This window comes from Rhopalosiphum maidis, chromosome 2 (assembly GCF_003676215.2).
Source record: "Rhopalosiphum maidis isolate BTI-1 chromosome 2, ASM367621v3, whole genome shotgun sequence".
Classification (NCBI taxonomy): Eukaryota; Metazoa; Arthropoda; class Insecta; order Hemiptera; family Aphididae; genus Rhopalosiphum; species Rhopalosiphum maidis.
The window spans coordinates 75,538,449-75,562,994 of record NC_040878.1 but is presented as its reverse complement, the minus strand read 5'-3'; the positions used below and the strand labels follow the sequence as shown (position 1 = coordinate 75,562,994).

General features: G+C 26.5%; 4 protein-coding genes and 1 non-coding gene across 5 annotated transcripts; 2 read left to right on the top strand and 3 right to left on the bottom strand.

The window, feature by feature from the left end:
• Positions 1-518: 518 nt before the first annotated feature.
• On the bottom strand, positions 519-2,467 carry LOC113553260 (protein CWC15 homolog). Its single transcript, XM_026956490.1, has 4 exons — positions 2,170-2,467; positions 1,978-2,088; positions 1,749-1,911; positions 519-864 (listed from the first exon to the last, which is right to left on the bottom strand). The coding sequence occupies exons 1-4, from the start codon at positions 2,298-2,300 to the stop codon at positions 619-621; spliced, it is 651 nt and encodes a 216-aa protein (XP_026812291.1). The 5' UTR covers positions 2,301-2,467; the 3' UTR covers positions 519-618.
• A 2,064-nt stretch (positions 2,468-4,531) lies between these two features.
• On the top strand, positions 4,532-4,671 carry LOC113555334. The gene has a single exon (XR_003405358.1). It is a non-coding gene; the product is annotated as a U4 spliceosomal RNA (small nuclear RNA).
• A 1,374-nt stretch (positions 4,672-6,045) lies between these two features.
• Positions 6,046-10,123, bottom strand: LOC113555074 (26S proteasome regulatory subunit 4). Its single transcript, XM_026959393.1, has 8 exons — positions 9,962-10,123; positions 9,703-9,853; positions 9,516-9,640; positions 8,845-9,030; positions 8,473-8,787; positions 8,191-8,388; positions 7,209-7,418; positions 6,046-6,382 (listed from the first exon to the last, which is right to left on the bottom strand). Exons 1-8 carry the CDS (start codon positions 9,962-9,964, stop codon positions 6,248-6,250), a joined length of 1,323 nt encoding a protein of 440 aa, XP_026815194.1. The 5' UTR covers positions 9,965-10,123; the 3' UTR covers positions 6,046-6,247.
• A 2,954-nt stretch (positions 10,124-13,077) lies between these two features.
• On the bottom strand, positions 13,078-17,236 carry LOC113553511 (cytosolic non-specific dipeptidase-like). Its single transcript, XM_026956877.1, has 9 exons — positions 16,926-17,236; positions 16,652-16,826; positions 16,301-16,573; positions 16,006-16,235; positions 15,724-15,919; positions 15,443-15,664; positions 14,060-14,212; positions 13,733-13,834; positions 13,078-13,421 (listed from the first exon to the last, which is right to left on the bottom strand). The coding sequence occupies exons 1-9, from the start codon at positions 16,982-16,984 to the stop codon at positions 13,365-13,367; spliced, it is 1,467 nt and encodes a 488-aa protein (XP_026812678.1). The 5' UTR covers positions 16,985-17,236; the 3' UTR covers positions 13,078-13,364.
• Positions 17,237-17,491: 255 nt separating this feature from the next.
• Positions 17,492-24,161, top strand: LOC113553512 (cytosolic non-specific dipeptidase-like). Its single transcript, XM_026956878.1, has 10 exons — positions 17,492-17,629; positions 18,621-18,759; positions 19,113-19,287; positions 19,654-19,926; positions 20,015-20,244; positions 20,576-20,771; positions 20,838-21,059; positions 22,369-22,518; positions 23,803-23,904; positions 24,058-24,161. Exons 2-10 carry the CDS (start codon positions 18,725-18,727, stop codon positions 24,106-24,108), a joined length of 1,434 nt encoding a protein of 477 aa, XP_026812679.1. The 5' UTR covers positions 17,492-17,629; positions 18,621-18,724; the 3' UTR covers positions 24,109-24,161.
• Positions 24,162-24,546: the final 385 nt, after the last annotated feature.

Below are 24,546 nucleotides of genomic sequence, written 5' to 3'. Positions count from 1 at the left end.
CAAGTTATTTATTATTTACTTTAATAGTGAATTTACCTATGATTAAACATAAGACAAAATAATATGTTAATAAACATTATTCATGATCTATTGATCTCTAATTGGTTTTTCACAATATTTTTATTTTTATGCGAGATATGAGTATTTTTATACTTCAATATTGTGAAAAACCAACAAGAAATTATAAATATTCTAACTTTAGGTTTGATTTAAAGTAGATAAAAACAAAATTAATATCACCCGACTCCAATTTACTAAGCTATGTGTTGAAAAACAACATAAGCAGGTATGGAGTTCTCTTAAATATGCAGATTACAGTACTGTGAAAAAAAATGGTAATGAATTTTAAATAATTAAATAATGTTTAGAAAATATGAAATAATTTAAATTAGGTACAAACAACTTATAAAATAAAATCATTTACAATCACTCTAAAAATTTTAGCTAATTAAAATGCTTCCTCAAAATTGTATATAAAAGTATAATTGAAATAATTATGACTTAAAATAACCAATTAATTATTGTACATATTATAATTTTATTTTAACAAAAAACGTATTTGTATATTATAATTAACCTAAATTTTTATTTAATACCAATTAAAAAACATTATCAGAATTATTTTATATATTTATCCATAAACTTTCTATGAAAATCAGAACGAATGCAATCATTTATAAATGTAGTGTTCTTTTCTGGTTCTGTGCGAGCACAATTTTTAAATACCACATCGTCATTCCAACGTCTCTTGACTTTTTGGTTAACTTTGGGTACTGCTGATCCTCCTCCATAGGTTAGTAACGGATTTCCTTGAAGAATATTCTGGATTCTAATCTGTTCCTCAGCTTCACGTTTATCTGCTTCCTATTAAAAAAAATGAAAAAAAAATATAATATTTTATTATTTTACCATATTGCTTAGTTTAGAACTATTTAATTTTCATTACTATTATTTTTATCACATTGTATAGTTTTAAAAAATAATATAATAAAGGGAAAGGGCAATTCAACAGACTTTTTAGATTGTAATATTAAGTCTAAAATAAGAAAACTAAACTCTATTTACTAAAAGTATTGCCCAAAAGAGTCCCTCAATTCTTATATTAATTCCATAGACTACTAACCACCCGGGTGATGAATCTGTTACTAAATGTAGTAATAATGTAAGAAAGAAAGAATTATTTATATATGTGTTAATTAATAATAAAAAAGCATTTATTATGCAATGTTTTAAACTAGAACCTATTGAACATTTTGTAACTTGTAAAATTTTGCATTCATATTGGTATACTTATTGCTTACGTACACTTACTAATTAAACTTAACAATCTATTATTTATTTTTAAAACAATATGTCAATATTGCATAATAATATGGTTTATTGATATAGTGAAACTTAATTATTTACATATTTATAATAAAATTTTAATGAAGTATTAATAGTATTCAATAATTATTCTGTTCATGGGTTTGCCACCATAATATCCTCATAGTTATATATTAGAATGATTTTGTTCTTAAAATTACCAATCAGTTTTATTTTTAAAGTGGAAATGTAAAACTTTTAAATCAATAACCAACATAAACACTAATGATCTAAAAATATATATTTTTGTCTTTAAAATAATGAATATTTTATTTATAAGAAATCGTTCTAGTAGATTCAAAGAGTTATTCAAATTAATTTTTTTTTTTACTATTAAAACATTCAAAATAAATATTAAATACTAATATACTAAGACATGTTACCATACGAGCTTCTTCAGCCATTCTTTCTTTTTTAATTTTTTGTAATTCTAACATTAGTTCTTCAGCATCATCTTCACTATCATCATCATCTGAAGCATCCAAATCTAACGGATCGTCAACATCCAATGTTGCAATTGGAACATGTTCAGGACGTATTTTCTTCCTGAAATAAAATCAATTTAGTCGATAGAAGTTTAAACATTAGTTATATCTTAAATGTTGCACTTACACTGGAGGTTCACCTCCTATCGCTTTAGTAGCAACACTTTTTTCTTTTTCTTCGAGTACTTTGGCAAAATCTTGTTTCTGAAGTTCTTCAGTTGTGCCCTGTCCCGGTTCTCTACACAAAACAACAATATTACACATTATAAAGGGTTGCTTCATTATAGTTACTAACGGTTGAACGCTAAACGCGAAATACCTGTATTTTAATTTTGTATGCGACGGTAAATCCCTGCTGGAATACTGCACAGACAAGGCACTAAGATCGTTTTCTCCACGGCCCTGTCCACCACGGGCTGGTTCAAACGTCGGTCGGGCAGCAGTCGTCATGTTTTATTGTCAATGAACACCAAAAAAAGTCGTAAAAATATGCTACAACGATTTTGTTCGAGTTCGTACGCGAATACACGATTTGGAAACACAATAGTAAAACGGCAGAAACAAAACACTAATTATTACAAATATACTGTACAGTACGAAGCGTATCTCAAAATGTAACAAAATGAGATTAATAATATTGATTATACAAGTGCTTTTAAGGATTTTTTTCTATAACTTTTTTGTCAGTCTCGTGGTTACACTGTAAATCAATAAAATGATAACACCATCCATCTAATACACAGAATAAATGAAAATCTAGATTTCCTTTATTCTATGTTTAAACCATGAACATTGGAGTAATGACATCGATACAGATAAAAGTTCATCCGTCAGAGTACGCTGCCAAACACTAGTCATACTCTTGTAACATTTTAGAAGCATAAGAATTTTTGTGGTGTTTTGTGATCAGTTGGTGTAGGAAGATCCGTTAGCATGCCATGGAAATTTTAGCAAAAAACGCCTTTTTACCGATCAATTAAATTTTCCTTATGCTTTTTTCATCATTTCATCGTTAAATTCACACGTAATTATGTGTATAAATTGTTAAATCATACACATTTCAAAATGTAAATTAATAAAATGCCGTTTGGAAGATAAAATAAAAATATTACTTTCAAAGCAGAATTATTTTTCTCTCATTTACAATATACGCCCCTCGCATAGGCACACTTCGCCATACCATTGCTACGCCACTGTCTAATTTTATCTTAAATTATAAAACGAAATCAAATATAATTTAAAGTGCAGGTTAGTTTTAATAAAAACAATAAAAATGTACATATTAAAAAGGTATTATCATACAATTGTTATTGTATATTGTACGTATATTATTGATTATTTGAAATAATAAGTGTATCTAAAAGATTAGGAACTTAAATTTAATTGCTTCTAATATTTAATTTTACTCTATAATAATATTATTTATTATTTTATTAATTGTATCCCTTTAAATTTTTTAGATTGAATCATCAGCTATTTCAGTTTCAAAATATTTTATTAAACTGGTTTCAGCAAAATGTTTTTCACACAAAATCTATAACTGACCTCAAATTTTGATCTGATCTTAGAATTACCATTGTGCTAAAACTTTAGATCCAGTAATATGTGTAACATATTTTATTATATATTATATATATAACATTATTATTATATTACAATTTACAAGTACGAGATACCTGGTATACATTTATATAGTGTAACTGTGTAAGTCGTAAGTGTAAACAAAACATTAATCGCAAGTGTGTCACAATACAATTTAGATAAAATCATAATGAACCTAATTCTATAGAAGTATAAGTATAACACATTTAATTTATTAAATTGTATAAATTTACAATGTTATGTTGCGAATTCCCATTACCTTGTTAATAGACCTGATCCCTGACGGTACAAAACAATTTCATGGTAGATTTAACGAGACAAATTAAAAAAAATTCAAACATTTATTTTGATAAAATCATGTGCTGTAACTAACGTTTATTAATAATTAATTATAAAAGAGTTTTAGATATATCTAATATTAACTAAAACCACGAAATGTCCTATGCACTTGTGTAAAATGAGTATGTCTAGTGTCTAATACTCTGTAGCGCGCTCTGGTAGAAGCTACAAATCAAATTCGAGACCGTGTTTTTTCGGTCGTCGGCTGTGATCAGTGTCCGTCACTCCTAATCACAGAATAATAATGTTCATGATCTAAACCTTGTATCAACATGACGTATATTTTGATTATCTCGAAAAACAACAATAACTGAGATACTCACTGTTGCAGTATAAGCAACGCTTAAACGTCTTAAATCCTAAAATAGTTGTACAACATAGTATAGACGTGTGTTGTAATCGACGGTCTTGGTTTTGGATCGTCTGGAGAGCCGACGCCAACATCGAAAACGTTCATCGCGGCGTTGCCATTTTTAGACACTAGAGCGCGCTAAACGCACAACCGCATTTCGATCGTCCACCAGCTTCTCGCGAAACGGTATTAGTATGCCCGCATCGAGCTTTCACCGGCCCCCATCTCGAAGGGTTTTTGTCCAAAAGTCGAGGTCGGCTACGCGAACTGCTCGGACGATGACTAGACGCTTAAAAACACGGTCACTGTGAACAGTGCTTACTGAACGTCTACACGTCGGTTACGGCTACGGAACCGCATAAAAAGGTCTCGAACCGAAGGAATCGTCAGCTTTGCGCAGTGGCGATATCGTAACCAATGAGGTTCATCCGAGGTGCGATTATTGCTAGTTGAAAACTTTAACCAATACCCCGCCATGTGGACATGAAACACTGTCCGCGTAGGCAATTTTTGTAGGCCCTGACGGGCTCATATCACTTGAACGATACTTATCTCCAATTAAACCATACCCGTACGTCTTATACGTCTCTAGTCCCCACTTCTTCAACGCCCATTAATGATGTTGGACGTCCCGATAGTGTTCGTCGCTCTGTCACCGTACGTCTTAAGATCTTTGATCTTGTCCATCCATATTAATTATTATATTTAAATTCTCACTTATAATGATGAATTTGCATTGTTTGTTCGTTCATCTACCGACTCGATTTTTAACCGCACTACACTGATTATGAACTCTCTGCATTGGTATTTAGTACGGCGAAGTGTCAAATTGTTATCAATAGAAAGTGGATATAATTTTATTTAAAGTCGTTGTCGTTTTTATTATTTAACATGTTTATATAATTAGCTAAAACTGTTTAAGTGCGAATACGAATTAAGACTATTGAAGACCCGATGTGAAATTTAAATATATATATATATTATATGTACATAATTAGATATTCATTTTCATAGAAAATCGAATATATTTCATCTACAGATCTCTTGTACTTATTGTTTTACAATTTACTATGATAAGGATTAATTATTTTATTTTTTTGAAATATTACATGTTTCTTATATTTATTTTATATGATGAAAGTAGTAGTGTAGTACTCTAAAAAAAAACCTAAGGTTCATAAAGATCCGAGGCCCTCTAATAACGGAGGCTGTAGTTGCCTATCGTACACACTTCTCATTACAGCGATGACAATATTATAACATTGATGACGTAAATGGGGGAAGGTAACATAATAGTTAATAATACTTATGTTTAAATAATATAAACATTAAGGTAAAAGTGTAAAACTTCGAGAAATACTAATTTCAATGAGAAAAATACTATAAAACATAAGTACCTATTTTGAATTGTATTTTTAACTTGAATAAACCCACCTGTGTTTCAACTATTATTTTACAATTCAGAGATTTAGGTTAACACTTATCATTTTTCAACAACTGTATTTTTTTATGTAACTGTTTATGAATTTCAAATTTCGAGTAAGCCTTGAATTTGATTTAAGATATTTAAGATGTCTTATACCGTAGCCTTGAATCATGAAAAGATTATCCTAAAAAATATCATCTATAACTTTTATAATAGGTAATTTTAATCTTAGATTACTCTAAAATCATCAAAAACGTTTTTATGTAAATGTTTTCTATGTATTTAAGGTATGGATCAGAAAAAAAACAAATATTATGCTGACACGTTTTAAACGCAATTATTATTATTCTATTTAATACACATCTCATATTAGTAAATAATTATTAAAATAGACTGCTGTTTACTAATTAGTATGTTTATTAACAATTTATGTTGGAATGTGGACCTATAATAGTATGATGTAAAAAATTAACATGTAGTATTAATTTTGCATTTATTATTTTAATATCTTTTGAAAAATTTAGAAAACACGAAAATATGTATTAATATAATTAGGTAATGAAGTAAGGTTTGATTTTAAGTCTTATAGACATAAAAAAAAAAAATATTTTCAATGTTACAAATATAATCTTATAATATTTTCAGTATAACAAATAAAATCCTTCAATATAAATAGTATTAAAGATATAATCCTTCAGGCGTGCCTTCTTTCTTACGGTATAAGACACTCTCTTTAGACTTCTTGAAATCTTCATTGGTTACTTTCATACGACGTTCACGAAGAGCCATTAAACCAGCTTCAGTACAAATAGCCTAAAATTCAAAATAATGGGATTAATTATAATTGATTAATATAGGGTGAATAGTATATAAAATTAAAAATGTATAAAAAAAAACAAAAAATAAATAACTTAAAATTATAATGATAAAAAATATAATTTATTTTTTAATATTATGAAAAATGTTAATAATTTTTGAAATAAGGAGTGGAGTTCATGATAAAAGAATCACCTTGTATTAAAAACTTATTATTCATAATATACTATAAATACAACTCTAAAAATTGTTTATACTGTTTATCAAATGAGAATAAAAACGCTGTTATTAAATAAATAAATATTAATTATGTAATTTGTTACATAATGACCACAACTTGGAAAAACATTGTTTAACCACCCACCAGGGCTTATATTCTATAACCAATCTGCACTCTACAGAGTACATACTTATTGTTAACAATAAAATTATAAGTGATAAATGACTTGTTTTATACACGTTTTTATTTACTTATGTCTTATTTTATAAATTAACACCCAAAGGTTTATGTGAGTAAATAAATAGTAAATAGTGTTTAAATAATACACATTATGTATTTATATAAGAATATAATAATATTGAATAATTAGATATGATATATAACAAGTGTTATAGATTAAAATTAATATTATAGGTTATTGTTAACACAAAAGAAGATACAGGTATGATTAGAAGAAATAAATATAATCAGGGTCATAGATATAGATCAGTCTTCCTAACTCCTATTATGCATTTGTATGACATTGTATTGCATATTATTTCAAAAAGTATTTGATATCATGCTAACACCAATAATTAAAATGATGAATAAACATATAGTTACTTTGATATCAGCACCAGAAAGATCATCCTTGGCCATAATGAGCTCTTGGAGATTAACGCCTTCAGCCAACGTCATTCTAGACGTGTGTATATTAAATATACGACGTTTTGTTTTTTCATCTGGCAAAGGGAATTCAATCTTACGATCAATACGACCGGGACGAATCAAGGCTGGATCTAAAGTTTCAATACGATTTGTAGCCATAACCACCTTAAACAAAAAATACAAGTTCATAAAGAAATCACAACACTAAAAACAAGTTTGCTTAGATTTAAAGTATGTCATTATTTAAGAAATATGGTGTAGTTCTAGCACTTAAACACTAATTATTCAATGAGATACAGGTATTTGATAATATGCATGTGACGTTATAGAGCCGAAGTCGGAACAGGGCGTATGTATTACGTGCAAAAGTGTCTAGATTAACAACAATTTTAATCGTTAAATATAATATTTTTAAATTTATTTTTATGTAAGCTTAAGTGTTTTTTTTTGTGTTTATGACACTGGTGTGATTATAATTTTGATAAACCTTTTAATTTTTTTAAAGTAAATAAAACTATTATAGTCAATTTTATAAAATTTGGTTTGCACGGCAATACGAGTTGCAAACTCAATAATTTTACTAAATTATAATTCATAATATGTATGGAACAAGATATATTAAATTTTAAATCATACCATCGTCTTAAGCACATAAATATACTCAGGATTTTGAAAAAAAGTATTCTGAAATATTATTTTAAGTTATTAGCATTACTGTGTAAATCAAACTACTTTTACACGTAAAACATAGGCGACTAATTGGTTGTCGGCTATTCATCAACTCTCATTATCTCGTTGAATAATCATTTTTTCAACTTTAGATTTATACCACAACGTTTTTCATTGTGTTGAATACAATAATACACCAATAAACTTAAAATTAAAAAAAAAACTTAGTGTTGTGATGTCCTCTAATAAGTAAAAAACAATTCTTTACCTTAACATCTCCTCTAGAATCAAACCCATCTAATTGATTAAGAAGTTCCAACATAGTACGTTGAATTTCACGTTCACCTCCAGAATTTGAGTCATAACGTTTAGTGCCTACAGCATCTATTTCATCAATGAATACTATAGATGGTGCATGTTCTTCAGCTACACGGAACAATTCTCTTACCAATTTAGGACCATCTCCCTAAAAGGTTATTATAATTCAAAATCAATTAATTTGTATACATGTTGCCATAAGACTATATAAGTAAATTTATGTACAACTTACCAAATACTTCTGGATGAGTTCAGATCCAACAACCCGTAAGAATGTGGCAGAGGTCTGATTGGCAACAGCTTTAACCAAAAGAGTTTTACCTGTTCCCGGAGGCCCATACAGAATAACTCCCTTAGGTGGTTTAATACCCATTTCTTCATAATATTCAGGATGGGTTAAAGGAAGTTCAACAGATTCTTTAATTTCTTGGATCTGTTGATCTAAACCACCAATATCACCATAAGTTTCTTGAGGTGCCTTTTCTAATTTCATTACAGTTACCATAGGGTCTGTATCATCAGATAGTACTCCAACAACTGCATGGACCTGTAATTAAAATACATAATAAAATATAAAATTACTTAATAATTTTAATTTACTTACTTTGTGGTTAAGTAGTACTGAGCATCCGGGTTCCAATTGATCTTTATCAACAAATGATAAAATGCTAACATAATGTTCACTTCCAACAGATGTTGAAACTATTGCATGATTATCATCAATAATTTCTTCCAATGTACCAACAGACATTGGGCTTCCACGTAGATCATCTACTCTTGAACGTTCTTCCTGTTAAAAACATACAAGTTTCAATAAGGGAATAGAGTAATAAATGGCAATTATAATTCTACCATGTCACAAGTATATTCTTATTAAATGTCATAAAATATACTTATGTACCTAGAATCTACAAAAATTATTTTAATATTTAGTATACCTAAATTAAACTAAGAAAACTTGTATTTAAGCCTTATTTTTTAAGGCGGATTTAAATTTAAGTACTTAAATATTAATTTAGTATATTATTCTTTTCCTAAAAATACATTCACCAACAGTACTACTAGAATACAAAACAAATTATAATATTTTATTTTAATATAGTTTGTTGAAAAAAAAAAAGGATGATACCTCAATTGTTGTTTATCCAAAATAAACCTTGGATAAATAATGACTACTACACAAATAATATTTCAAAAAATATACCTACAGTAAATAATTACAGCTATAAATAAGTAGTTTTCATAACAAATAAAGGTGTTTAAATTAATATTTACTTCATTCCTTTCTTCTTGAGGCTTTAGCCTTTCTTGGTTTAGAATGAACTCTTCTTCCATCATTAAATAATCCTTGACACGCTCCAATTTTAACAACTTTAAACGACATCTTGTGTGTGGAGTGACTACAAATGTAATCAAAATTAATTTAACATGAATTAATTTTTGAATGGTAAACAATACATACTTAGTGGTAGTTTTGTAGCAGTGTCTGGACCCTTTGCACGCTTCCTTTTCTTGCCCACTCTTGTTGGGATTGGTGGTTCATACTTCTTCTTTTTATCTTTGTCGTCTTTCTTTTCACCACCAGCACCACCACCAGCTGAATGACTTTGACCCTAAACAATACAAATGGTTATATTGAACATATATAATTAATGATAATCAGTTAGATATATACGTAAGTATTATTTATGAAAAAATTTTGATAACTTTATTATACTTACCATTTTTATGAAATACTCCGAATACTAAAGTGGTGTATTATACAAATGTTTTCTTAATAACTTATTCTAAGCTTTTCACTTTCCAGTTTACACTTCACAGTTCACACTAATCACACTACGTGATATTTAAAATTTATCTAGTCTTTAAATAATAGAATAAATGTCAACAATGATTTTCAATTTTGATTATCATTTCCCTTGTTGCCAAGTCTATCCAAAGATGGTAACTTACTGCCGACTGCCGAGCACGGCCAAATCAGTGTGACCAGCCAAAAGGGTTCTTATCGGGCGGCAAAATTATTGTGATAATTTTTTTTAAACAAAACCATTTTTAAACGTACCATCACTACCATCTCTTTAATTCGATTTTTAATATTTTCGGAAGATTCAAATGACACATTTTTGTATTTAGAATCGAGTATGCTGGCCATTTTAATAATACTTATTTCTCTTTCACAATCGTTGACCGGCGGTTTTTAATAAAGGACGGTATATGTACTTAAATCTAAACATTTTTTTCAGCCAATTATAGTGTATGAGCAGCACAACGATTTGAGTAAATAATGTCTTGATCGTAATCATAAAATAGTTATACAGCATTTGAAATATTTGCAGAATTATCATGACTAATTCCCGTTATTTTACATTTTTACCATTTAAATTCCAAGACTAACATTCATGACAGTATAATATTAATACTGTCTTTTACATTTTCATCCGCGTTCTTGTATTTCTCCAATTGAAAGTTACCTATACTACACAATTTCCAATTATCATCAAAATAACTTGTAGTAAATGTTAAATACCTATGAATCAATTGCTATTGATATTCAATCATCAGATGTCGTTAAAGAGGTATATTTAATGTTTTCGATACTTCTATATTATTCGATTAATCATCTATGTACATTTTCTTAATACGTTAGGTAGTAATACTTTTTCGCAATGGAATAGTATTGATCAGTGATAGTGGCTCAATTGTTGAAATTAATGAACGAAAGCCTTTATTTTTTAGTGTACTAAATAGTAACATATCAAAACATTATAGATATAATTTTACAAATACTTAGCGTAATAATTTCACATTGATTTTTATCTTATTTATTTTGTTAATTTTATGGTAGTGCTTTTTACGTTTAAAAGGGAGGCCGGTTGACAAAGAGGAAGTTGACTGGGAAGAAATGAAAGTTGAAGATGTTGAAGCTGTTTGTTCGTTATTACTATTGTTCTTGTTAATATTAATTTCTCTACGAAAAAATATTTTGTTATTTTTAATATAATATAATAATAATAATTCAATAATTGAAATTAAATAATAATTAATTAAAGCATAACCAATGTAGTATTAATAACATGCTTACCATTACCCTGTATATTCTTTAGCGTGCTGTCCTTAATTTCATTTGCAGTGGGCTTATGCCACCAATTATGTGTTTACAAAATAGACATAGACACCATATTTTTCATAACATCATGTCATATAGAATATAATACCTATAGACAGGAGCGTATACAAAAAAAAATTGTGGGGAGGGGTTGAACCCCAAACCCCCCCTGTATACGTGCCTGTCTATAGAAGTTTTATTTGATTCACCACGCATAAAAAATTTCCAAATTTTTCTTGGAGGCATTAATGCATTATAGTAAAAATCATTAATAATTTGATGCAACATTAAAATAATTTTCATTTAACAATAAGAGAACAATTCCGTATTCCGTGTAAATAATTATATTGATGACATTATTATTGACTATTGTTGTAGTATAAATTTAACTTATCTTTAAAATAACCTTTTTTAATATCACCGGAAAAAATATGGAGCTGATATTATAATAATTCCAACTATATTTTATAGTTATACATAAGACAGCTATAATATTAGTTGATAATACCATATTATTATAGATATCTTTTTATAGCTATAGACCATGGTGACTTTAATGTAGTAGTGATAACTAAAACATTGCAGTAACTTTTTAGTACCTAGTAAATGGTACTAAACGTATTAGTAAATCAATCTAACATAATAATATTTATATAGTTAACCATTCGAAGGTTATGCAGTAAAAATTAGTTAATTGGATAAACGTACCTATTTGAAACGTATACATTTCGAACGATCATTATGATACGAACTTTGGTGTAATATTATAACAATTGAAAAAGTCATATAGATAGGACAGATAGGTATAAAATAAACTCAACAATTTAATATATTTGATAACTAATAACAAATTATAAATAACCATTGAAATTATGATAAATATACTGTAAATCATAAAACTTACAGCAAAATAAAAAAATCCATTTTGTCGAAAACTGATTATGCGTAAAAATTCAAGTTTTCCCGTTACATTTTAGGGTTTTTCCTAATTCTTTTGAAAACTACTGGAAATTTTTTACTTTCCCCAAAATACCAACTAGATGAATTTTTCTTTTCAAAGAGGGGCTGAAGTAAAAAATCAAAGCATTATTATTTATATCTACTCCAAAACGTGATGACAGACACAAAAACTAAAAAAATCATACATTGCTGTAAAATCAATACATTCCTTATTTCGTTCAGAATTTAAAATAATTTATTTCACCATAAATTATAAATAATTGAAAATCACATGAAAGCAAATCCATAAATCCGGATAATTCAGATATTCGGATTTCATGACCATCCCTACTACAATTATACTTTTACAATTGAAATGTAATTTAAAAATATCATAATCATGAAACATCAGGAATAAATTGAAAATAAGTACTAATAAGACTAAGTGTGCACTAAAAAGGTGTATCTGGGTTGCCGAAAACAGTAAAGCCAATCAGTTGTGCAGTTCCTATCATCCAACCTTCAGTAAAGATACGACTTTAAAAAAAAAAAACTGTACCTAAGTTAGTAATCGTGAATCTACAATAAAACTTATTTCTTATTGTGACTTTTGTCTCAAAATAAGTATTTCATTTTGATTAAAAGTCAACTTGTTTCACAGTTAGTGTAAAAATGTTAAATATTTTCATAAAACTCTATAGATCAATTGTTTATTAGTGTATGGCAAATACAAGGAAATTCATAAACTATAAATAAACATATAATAATACATAAATAAAATAAGCAAGTTGGTTTAAAAACCAAATGTTTTTATTAATTTCTGTTTATAATTATAAGTTTGATATATAAATAATAAAAGTTATTATAAAATTGAGTATCACAAAACAATCATTTTGGTATATAAAAATTAAAAATTGTCATGAAAACTATTGTTAATAGTATAAATTTTGTAGAACCATTAATAAAATATGAGCAAAAATGATTCTTGTACTTTAAGTATAACGTATTATAAATTGAAGCATCAAAATAATTGTCGATAATAAAATAATACAATACATTTGATATTTAGTACCAAATTATTAATTGGCATCATTAATTTTGGATACTTCATAAAGATAGGCAGCCATCAATTTAGTCTGAAAAAAAAAATGATTTAATTATCATATTTTCTTGTACCAAAAATGTTATAGTTTAGGTATAGACTAATAAAACAAAATAAAGAATAATATATACAAAAAACATTTGAATATTGAAATATATCCAACATTAAACAGATAAATAATAAATATGATATACAGATTTTCTTTCTATTTAAGATAAACAATACATTCTTAATAACTATTGTTGTTTATATAGCAAATTTCAATGATTTAATATCTAAATTAGTTTTCATTATTTTAGTTTATACAACATTTAAATTAATAAAGTGATAAAAATTAATGCTTACTCCTTCAATGTAATTTCGCAATTCAATTTTTTCGTTTTGTGAATGAGCTCCATCATCTCCAGACCCCATTGGCAAAAGTAAAACATTTTTACCAGTCACTTCCTTTAAATCATTAAAATTAATTTAATATCATAAACATAGTATATTATTATAACACATAATTTTAAAATATGTTTTTCATGCTAAGGTTATGTGAATTAAGTAAAATAATATTATGAAATACAATTCCTATAATAATATACTAATACATAATTGTCATAATTAATGTAAATATAAATTACAAAATATACAATTACAACAACTAGAGAATATTTGTGAGTGACATACCTGTAAAGTCAGTGTGACAGGGATTGATCCACCACCTCTAGTGTAATCTGGTTCAATATTATATACACACTGTGTAGCTTTATGAGCTGCTAAATAATGAGGATTAAATGGATCTGTCATCCAAGGATTACCACCATCCCCTTCAGTGACAATCTATAAAATCAAATCAGTAGACATACTATTTTTTAGTTTGAATGTACCCTATCCTATAACACAAAAGCAGTAATAAAACAAACCCAAAACTCAACAAACAAATAATTATAATTTTTTTTTTTTTTAAACAAAATATATACAATAAAATTTAAGTTAGTTAAAAAATATAATTTATATAAAAAAAAAACCCAACCAAAATGTAGGAAACAGTTTCCTAAATTATTAAAACCTTGTATATAACTAATAGCATCATTATTAATACATTTAATAAATAATTTTAATCGAAACATATAACTTTTACATAATAATATAATATTAAGCAGATTTTTAAAATTAAATATTATATATTTATTCCATACAAAAATAGGCAGTAAAAGAAAATAAATTGGGTAATTTGCAGTTATAATAAATTGGCCTGTATAATTTTAAGTTAAAAAAATAATTTTTAGTATAATGACTAGTTGGTAGTGTAACATATAATATTTTAAATCTATAAGTGTCACTAAAAACATCCTTAAATACTTTAAAATAACATTTAATAAATAGTCCTAAAAGCATTACTTTATTTAAATTTAATGTTTATTAGTCATATAGGTTATTATTTTTAAATATTTTTCTAACTTTCTAATTATTATGTCTTATTATTATTTATATTTAAAATTATGACTACATATTATTAACATTTTAATAATACTCATTTATAATTTAAAAATACTGTTAGATGTCTTCTAATAATTATTATCTGTTAATATAAAAACTTGAGTTGTTAATAATTGTCAAATTGTTCATTTTTATAAAACATTTTCAATATTTAAACAGTATTATACTATTATTTAACATAAACTATGTAAAACAAATTTGTGTATAACAATATTTAATAAAACTTAGTTTTCCAAATGATAATAGCTAAACAATAATTTAAAGAAAATAATATGAAATCTCAAACTAATGAAAATATAGTTAAAAAAAAGTTTAGTACAATCATTGACTATAGTCAATAATAGTCCTAATAAGTCCAATAGTCATTATAATCAGTATAACCAATAGTAAAATATACATTTTCACAATTGTATCAGTCAATACTATAAGTATAAATTTAATAAATTAAAAATAAACTGCTTCAATGTACACTTAGAATCACATAAAATTAAATTTGTTTAGTTGAGTGGCTAAATAAATTATAACTTAAAATTATTTTAAAAGTTAATATAATTTTTTTTAAATAATTACTTTTAATTTATTAGGACTTTGACGCTTTTCCCAAACACTCTGAATATAACTTTTCACTATTTCAGAAATTTTTTGTGGCTCTTGATTTGGTACCAATCGGATAGAAAATTTTCCAATTACTTTACGAGGAATAACAGTTTTAAATCCTGGACCTGAGAATGCTCCTTCAATTCCATGAATTGATAAACTTGGATACCTCCAATTACTCATCAATAATTGTTCCTACGATAATATTTATTAAAATCTATCACAATATGTATTATTTAGAAAATAACACAAACTTTTGTTTCTTTCAATGGCTTAGTCGCACCAATCTCATTAATGTATGTATCAACATCAAATTCTATTTTGTCATATAATTCTTTTTCTTTTTCATTTAATGGTTCAACGTCTTCATTAATATTAGGAATTAAAATATTTCCTTTTATATCAACTAATTGGTTGAGAACATAAATTAAATCCGACATAGCTTCATATCTAAAATTAAAGTGATTAACAGTTTTATTAATACATCAAATAGTTAAATAGTTAATATTATAGTAAATAGTTATTAATATACTAACACAGTTCCACCATACATGCCACTATGTAAATCTTTACTTGAACCTTCAATTTCTATACCAAAACAACACATACCACGAAGCCCATAAGTTATACAAGGTTTTTCTGTACCCAACCAATAACTGTCAGATATACAAACATAGTCTACATCATTAAAAAATGTATTTTTCTTCTTAATAAGTAACTCGTCTAAACCTATACTACCAGATTCTTCCATTCCTTCAAAAACAAACTAAAAGCAAACAAACTGTTTATTCTATTGTAAATTAGATATGTTGTTAATATTATTATTCTAACCTTAAGATTAACAGGCAGGTCAGTCCCAGTATTTTGGAATGCTTCAATAGCATGAAGCCATCCAAGAACTGGACCTTTATCATCGGTAGAACCTCTTCCATACAATTTATTGTTTCTTTCAGTTAAGATAAATGGTTCACTATCCCATCCATCAGATATATCGGCTGGTTGCACATCTAAATGGCCATATAAACAAATAGTGTTCTTTTTGGGATCATTACCTAATGAGCCAAGTAAGACGGGAGGTAGAGGTACAGTTTTTCCACTTAATTCCTAAAAATGAATTACTTAAAATGTATTAAGGGAAAAAAATGTAAATCAGGCCAATTAAAAACGTATTAACTAATTTACCTGTACACCTATGTCACAAAGTTCAGTAGTCGCTCCTAGCGCTTGCAATTTTATGTCAGCCCATTTCATCATCTTAACAACTTCATTTCTTAAATCTGGATCTGCTGATACAGATTTAATTGAAACTACTTGTGATAATGTTTCCACAAATTTCTTTTCATTTTCATCGACATAACTGCAATAATGATTAAAATTATTAATAATTAATAATTAAAAATATATTTACGAGGAATACATGTTCGGAAATTTTCCATGTCTTATACTTTATATTTACCTGAATATTTTTACTAATTGAGTTGGAAGAGCATTTTGTTGTTTCTTACTTTTCGGCATTTTTATGATTTTATTTATTGTTTTTTATTTAAAAAAATTTAATTTAACTTAAAAAAAACACTTCCGAGTGTTCGCGAGCCAGAAAAATGTGAACCACGGACGATCACGCCTCAAACCAGTAACCGCAATGACATAAGTGGTGAACTACTGAACTAGTTCAACGATAATAATCATCAGGTTGAACGCAACGATTAAGTACGTTGTTGGTTGCCGTTATAGTTTGTGTACAAAAAAATACATGTACATATATATATATATATGTTATATAAGATATAACTTTACTGTTATAATGTTGTACAACTGTGTGATGTATACCGATGGTAATATTTGAACTATGAGCACGGCGACTGTAGAACGTAGAGTGAGGAGTGAGGATGTGGAATCGAATGTTTTGTGTAAAACGTAAACGTCGGTAACGCTGTTTCCGTAATACCGAGTAATATTTTTTTATATTTTTATTCTCTATTCATTGGATCTGTTATCAGCCCATCAATCATCGGATTAAACCGAATTTCCGACACTGAAAAATAATATGGTGAATTTCAATAATTTCATGTTATCGCATATTATTATTACGAAACACGTAGGTATCACAGAATAACGTTTTTCGGTGTAAACATTACCAGATGATCCGACTACTATATAGTAAGTAATGGAGGTAGTTGATAGTGCGTGATCATGGTGGGTTGATTATTAAATATTCAGTAAAAATTGTAAGTGTTCTACAATGATAATTGATAAGTGAATAAGTAATTACGCGTATTAGGAAAATAGAAATAATAGGATAATAATAAAAATTATAAAGCCTTGGCCCGGTTGGCCCTTGTATTCCTTGAAGTAGTTGAAGTTGATAGACGATAAACAATTTTTGTAATTACTAATTATTAATTAATAACTAATAAGCTCTTAAACTCTCTAGTCTCTCCAACGCTCGCATCTCAAGTCCTCGACGTTTATCGCATATTGTGAAATACCAATAAAGACTTGAAAGTTTCTAGTAGAGACCACTGATTAATATTGACACTATATTCTATACTTCTAACTATGAGTTCGTGATAGAAATTAATTTATAAATTAATACTAATCAATACAGACGTAGTTCAGACGTATTATTGATACAATGTTGTACGTAGATTGTATTATAATAAACGCTGAATAAATTTAGTCGACTTTCAAGTTCTTTAATACAAATCATGATAGAAATTGAAACGGAGAGTTAGTATATTATATTCTACTGCTTTAAGCTATTATCTACCGCCTTACCGACCATTAACAAGTTCAGCGTACTTATTACCTATAGCTGTTAATTGTGTTTAACCACAGTTTTACTGAAGTATGCAACACAATTATATTTTTAGTCATAAAACATAGTAGTAAGCAATAACTTATTATGTTAATTATTATTTAATAATCACTATTTACTATTTTAGTTATCATAATTTATAACCATTGACGTCTATTACAGTATAACCTATATCATTGATTATTAAATATACCATTCCAAGGTGGATATCCGCCTTGTACTATTCTAGTATTCTATTATCAAATTAATAAGCCTATTGCCTATAACTATTATGTGATTATTTTGTTTTTGTGTTTATCTAATTATTTAGGTACTTTAATTCAACTAGTGCAGTAGTGCACTAGTAATTTTGTTTTTAGTTTCTACCATTGCCTTGCCTAGGACAATATCATCGTTCATTGTTAATACAAAATTAATTTTGAATTTCCAAGATTATAATGGAGTCAGTCCATCCATTAGCTGATGTCTTTCGGTAAATTTTTTTTTTTATTTATAATTTATTATATATTTATATTATTTCATTTTATATTTAAGCATTATATTTGCATGTATTTATCTATACTTATAATATATATGTGTAAATATACACGAATCTATAAATCTATAAATTATGATTTATCCATGAATCTTAAATATATATATATTTGTATTAATAATTACTTTATTATGTGGATAAGTTGAAATATCTAATTATATACAATAAATTGTATTAATTAAGATAATTAAGTAAATTGTTTTTAAACTGTAAACTAACTTCTACTAACTATAATACATAAGGATTATTTTTTGACAGTATTATAGTAAACTTATAATTTATTTTACTAGGTATATTGATGATAATAAAAAAAAATTTGTGGAAACATTATCCCAGGCAGTCGCAATTAAATCTATATCAGCTGATCCTGAATTGAGAAATGAAGTCAATAAAATGATGCAATGGGCTCTAGTGAAATTAAAAGCATTTGGTGCTGAAGTTGAATTATGTGATATTGGCCAACAGGTATTAATAAAATAATTAAAATTTAACACATTAAAAAAAAAACTATATAGTCCCTAACATGAGTATTAAAATATTTATAAATGAGTATTTATTACTAAAAAATGTTGTTTCCTGGTTTTTCCAGGATATATATCTTATACTCTTCTAAATGACTGTGTTACAAAGATAATTTAAAATTTAAATCATTGTTATTTTATATTTTTTTATTAAATTGCAGATATAATACTAACATATATTAAATGTAAACACAATTAGTTTTATTTTGTACCACTAGTATGTTCAAATTAGGTTTACTAGTTTATTAATATTAATATGTTATATTTTGATGATTTGACTATTTTATATAGCATTTTTATTTTGTCTTAGACATTTAAAGATAAGAAAGTTCAACTTCCGCCAGTCTTAATAGGATCATTAGGTAATGACAAATCTAAATTCACAATATGTCTCTATGGACATTTAGATGTGCAACCAGCTGATATTTCTGATGGATGGGATAGTGAACCTTTTGTTTTAACTGAAAAAAATGGAAAATTGTATGGAAGAGGTTCTTCAGATGACAAAGGTCCAGTCCTTGGATGGCTTAACGCTATTGAAGCTTATCAAAGTACTGGAACTGAAATTCCTGTTAATCTAAAGGTTGGAATATATATATATTATAATAATAACATTAATATATATTAATGTATCTAATTAATAAACAGAATAATTATTTATTTGGTTTTAGTTTGTTTTTGAAGGAATGGAAGAATCCGGTAGTGATGGATTAGATGAACTTCTGATAAGAAAGAAAGATTCGTTTTTAAAAAATGTTGATTATGTCTGTATATCAGATAGTTATTGGTTGGGCACAGAGAAACCTTGTCTAACATATGGACTTCGAGGCATGTGCTCTTTCTTTGTTGAAGTCGAAGGTTCCAGTAAGGATTTACATAGTGGAATGTATGGTGGGACTGTGTAAGTAATAATAAATACTAGATTTGTTTTATTTTTTTATGGTTCATTTATACATAATTTAAAAATTATAATAATATTATGCACTGAAAAATATGAAATATTATAAAATCCTCAAGTAAAAATGAAAATGTATATACTATGAACCTAGTTTATATACTTTTTAGGATAAACGTTTTTAACTATATGATAATTAAGTTAAAAATTAATTTTTAATAAAAAAAATAGACTTATATCCTTGAACCGTAAGTATGATCAATAGTATTGCTTTTGATTTTGTAGTTATATTTCAGTTTGAAATTAAATTATAAATAATAATTCAATTTTTTTTTAGGTACGAAGCAATGTCAGATTTACTATACATTCTCAATCAATTGGTTGATGTAAAAGGTAATATTTTAATACCCGGGATTAATGAAGGAGTAGAACCGTTATCTGAAAAAGAAAAAAAATTATATGAAAAAATGGAATTTGATGTAGATGCATACATCAATGAAATTGGTGCATCTAAGTCACAGAAAGAAACTAAAGTTGGTATTTTGATACAATAATGCAATACAAGTATGAAATCATTTTAAGAATATCTTCGATTTTAGGAAGAATTATTAATGAGCAATTGGAGGTATCCAAGTTTATCAGTTCATGGAATTGAAGGAGCCTTCTCAGGCCCTGGATTTAAAACTGTGATACCTCGTAAGGTAATAGGAAAATTTTCCATTCGATTAGTGCCAAATCAAATACCATCAAGAATTTCAGAAATAGTTAAAGACTATGTTCAAAGTGTTTGGGAAAAGCGACAAAGCCCTAACAAATTCAAAGTATTATATTTTTAGTATTATTTAATTAATTTTAATAATGTTAATTTATTTGTATATCAAAATTTATCAATATTGAGAAATAATATATGAGAATAATTTCCACTATGCAATCTATCTAGTAGTTACACTTAGAAAAAATTGCATTACTTAACTAAAGAAATGTTAATCAGTCAAAAAGTTTGGACTTATTTTTACTATCTGATAAAATGTCCGTGTTGAATAAAACATCTAAAACCACATATTATTTAATTAAAAAAATTTAATTAATTTTTTTATTCAGTATTACATAAGGTAATATTTCTTGTATAGTTATACCTATGATTATAAATATTATCGTACCATATATATACAAATTTAAAAAACACAATCAATACAAAAGTATAAATCGAGTTAAAATTTTTTCCTAATATTAAAAATGAGTTTCATAATAATCATTTAAAAACATATCTATTAAAAACAATTTTTGTTTTCTCCTATGATAATTATTACCATAGTCACAAAACATCTTGCAATACATTGACGAAGTAAAAAATTCAGTGTATAATGCATGTCTCTCATTATACTACACTGATGATATAAATATATATCTATGTATAAGTTAGAACTGTATAATTATCATAGTAATAATTTAGATTATAGCTTTTAGATATAATCTTATGATAGATAAATTAGACTTACAGATGTGATAAACATCAGATTATTATAGATACCTGGTGAATTCCCATACTATTTTTGTGTTTTGACTTATTGTACTTAAAAATTGTAATTCTATAAGTATAAAAAATAATAATCAAATTAAATATATATTTAAAATTTTTATTTTATGAATTAAATAATTTGTATTTTTACACTTTTTGTATGACTTAAAAAATGTCCAAGTAAATAATTGAACTGAAAAAAAATGAGTTCAGAATTTTCATCTTAGATTCTATAGAGACATATTTTCTATTAAACTATACTATTTTTTTAAATATTAAATACATATATTAATAAATACAACTTGTAATGTGCATAATATACAAGTTTAACAATTTAAATATATATATTTTTTTGCTAATTGGCAGTTTACATCTGACGTTAATTGTTAGACAATAGCAAATTTTACTTAATTATGTATTGACTACTAAATATCTTGAATTTGATTAATAAATGTCTGATGCAGTTGGTATGAGTATGAACTTAAGAGTAACAGATCATTTAAATAAATGTATTTTTTACAACTTAAAATTGTAATTTTCTTGTAATATATATTTATTATAATTTATAAGTATTTATAATGTATATTTATTTATTTATATTTGTTTTACAGATATATACTGATAGTGAAGGTAATCCCTGGAAGACAGATCCATTTAATGACCATTTTTTAGCAGCTCATGAAGCTACTAAAACTGTATACAATGTTGAACCAGATTATACAAGATGTGGTGGATCTATTCCTGTTACATTAACTTTACAAGTATGTATTTAATTTATACAAAATATAGCTAGGTTCTTGCGTGGAATTATCTTCCACTATAATTGTTTCATTTGATTCCTTTCCATTCGTAACCAGTGCTCGAATTGAAAAAAAATTGAGGACGGATTGAGCTGGGTTTAGTTCAGAAAATACCATTTCATAGCCGATAAATTGTAAAGTAACCCATTGTGGACTCGTCCCCCACACCCCCCACAAGTCCCCCACATATAGTAAGGTATTATAAAGCTTGTATTTTTCCTTGCTTAATTAAATGAAGGAGGATACTGAAATCTATGAAAAAATGAAAGCAGATTCCGTCCGCCTGCGTCCTCCCCCCTCCACAATTCGAACACTATTCATAACCATTTCAACTTCAATTGCATTAAGAATGAGTTCAGTCACGGATTGAATATCTACAGTTGATATAGTAGCTATATGTTCCGTTGGTACAAACTTTTTATGACATTCGTGGTGACATGTACAGTCAGAACACTTATAAACTGCTTTAAAGACGTTTACTTTTTTACTGTAAATGCATCATTTTAAATAAAAACGAAAAACATAATTTATTAATTGTTGTCTATTTCATTGAGGTAAATTGTTCTTGTTATATTAAACTGGTGACTAATGACAATACAATACTAACTAAAACTATCAGTTTTGTAAATATTTATCAGTAATAATATTTAATACTATGGACTATGGTCAATGGAAGTTAGTAAACCGATATCTTATCAAACACAACCATATGGACCAAATGGCAATAAAATTGCTAAATTACAACTGATGGGTTTTTTATGAAAAAAGTTCATTTTTATTCAATAATAGGAGCTGGTAGAACTCAATCTCGATGTTTGTTAAATTTTTACTTTAACTACTTACCTAAATATTCTGAAATAACATGATAATATACTCTTATACTTTAAAGATGAAAAAATAAAAGTAAGAAAATACATATTTAAATCTGATTATAATTGAGACAAACAAAATCTTTTATTTTATTTTATTTGATATATATTCAATGCAATTTAATTTACATAATATGACATAGGTATTTTTACTTAGTAACAGCACAAAAAATTTTGTATCTATTATTTTTATATCTAAAATATTTTGAAATATCTATGATATACTCTGAAAAATTTGTTAACAAATAATTCCTGTACTTAAGTTATATTTATTTTGAATAACTTGAATTTAGAGTTAAAATTGCCTTAAAAAATAATATATTACTTAAATGTGTGTTTATTAATAAAAGTATTGATTAAACATTGGTTATTCTAGGAAGTTACTGGTAAGAGTGTAATGTTATTACCAATGGGTGCTGGAGACGATAGTGCTCATTCACAGAATGAAAAAATTGATGTACGCAATTATATTAAAGGAGTAAGTACCAAATGTGATTTTAAAAACCCACTACTACTATAACCATGTATTTTATTTGCTACCTATTTATATTTTTATTATGTGCATATTGTGTATACTTTAATTAGACAAAAAAAAATTTCAATAAATTATTTTTTTTTATTTTTGTTTCAGACCAAATTGATGGCAGCATATCTTTATGAAGTTTCTAAAATAAAGCATTAATTTGATATAAGTGCTGTATTTTTAAGATTTATTAATAAATCTCCAAAATAATATTCTATTTTATAATATATGAATATCGTTATATAATTAATAATAATAAAAAATATTTAATTGTTCATAATATTTAAAATTGTATTTTAAAATAAAAATAATGCCATTTCTAGACAAAACTCAATCACCAATAAACTACCCTAACCTACCCTATAGCATTACGAGAGCTGAAAGGGTTAACTATTTGTATGAACACTACTTTACTAGTAAATATGTAACTTGGAATAATTATTTCAGTCACTGAATATGCTAATTAAAATGCAACACAATGACATAAATAGATACATAATACTTAAAATATAACCTAAACTATTAAAATTATATGTATAAGTGTATTGTTAACACAACAGGTAGTAAGCATTTTAATGTTTGTCTGAAATCATATGT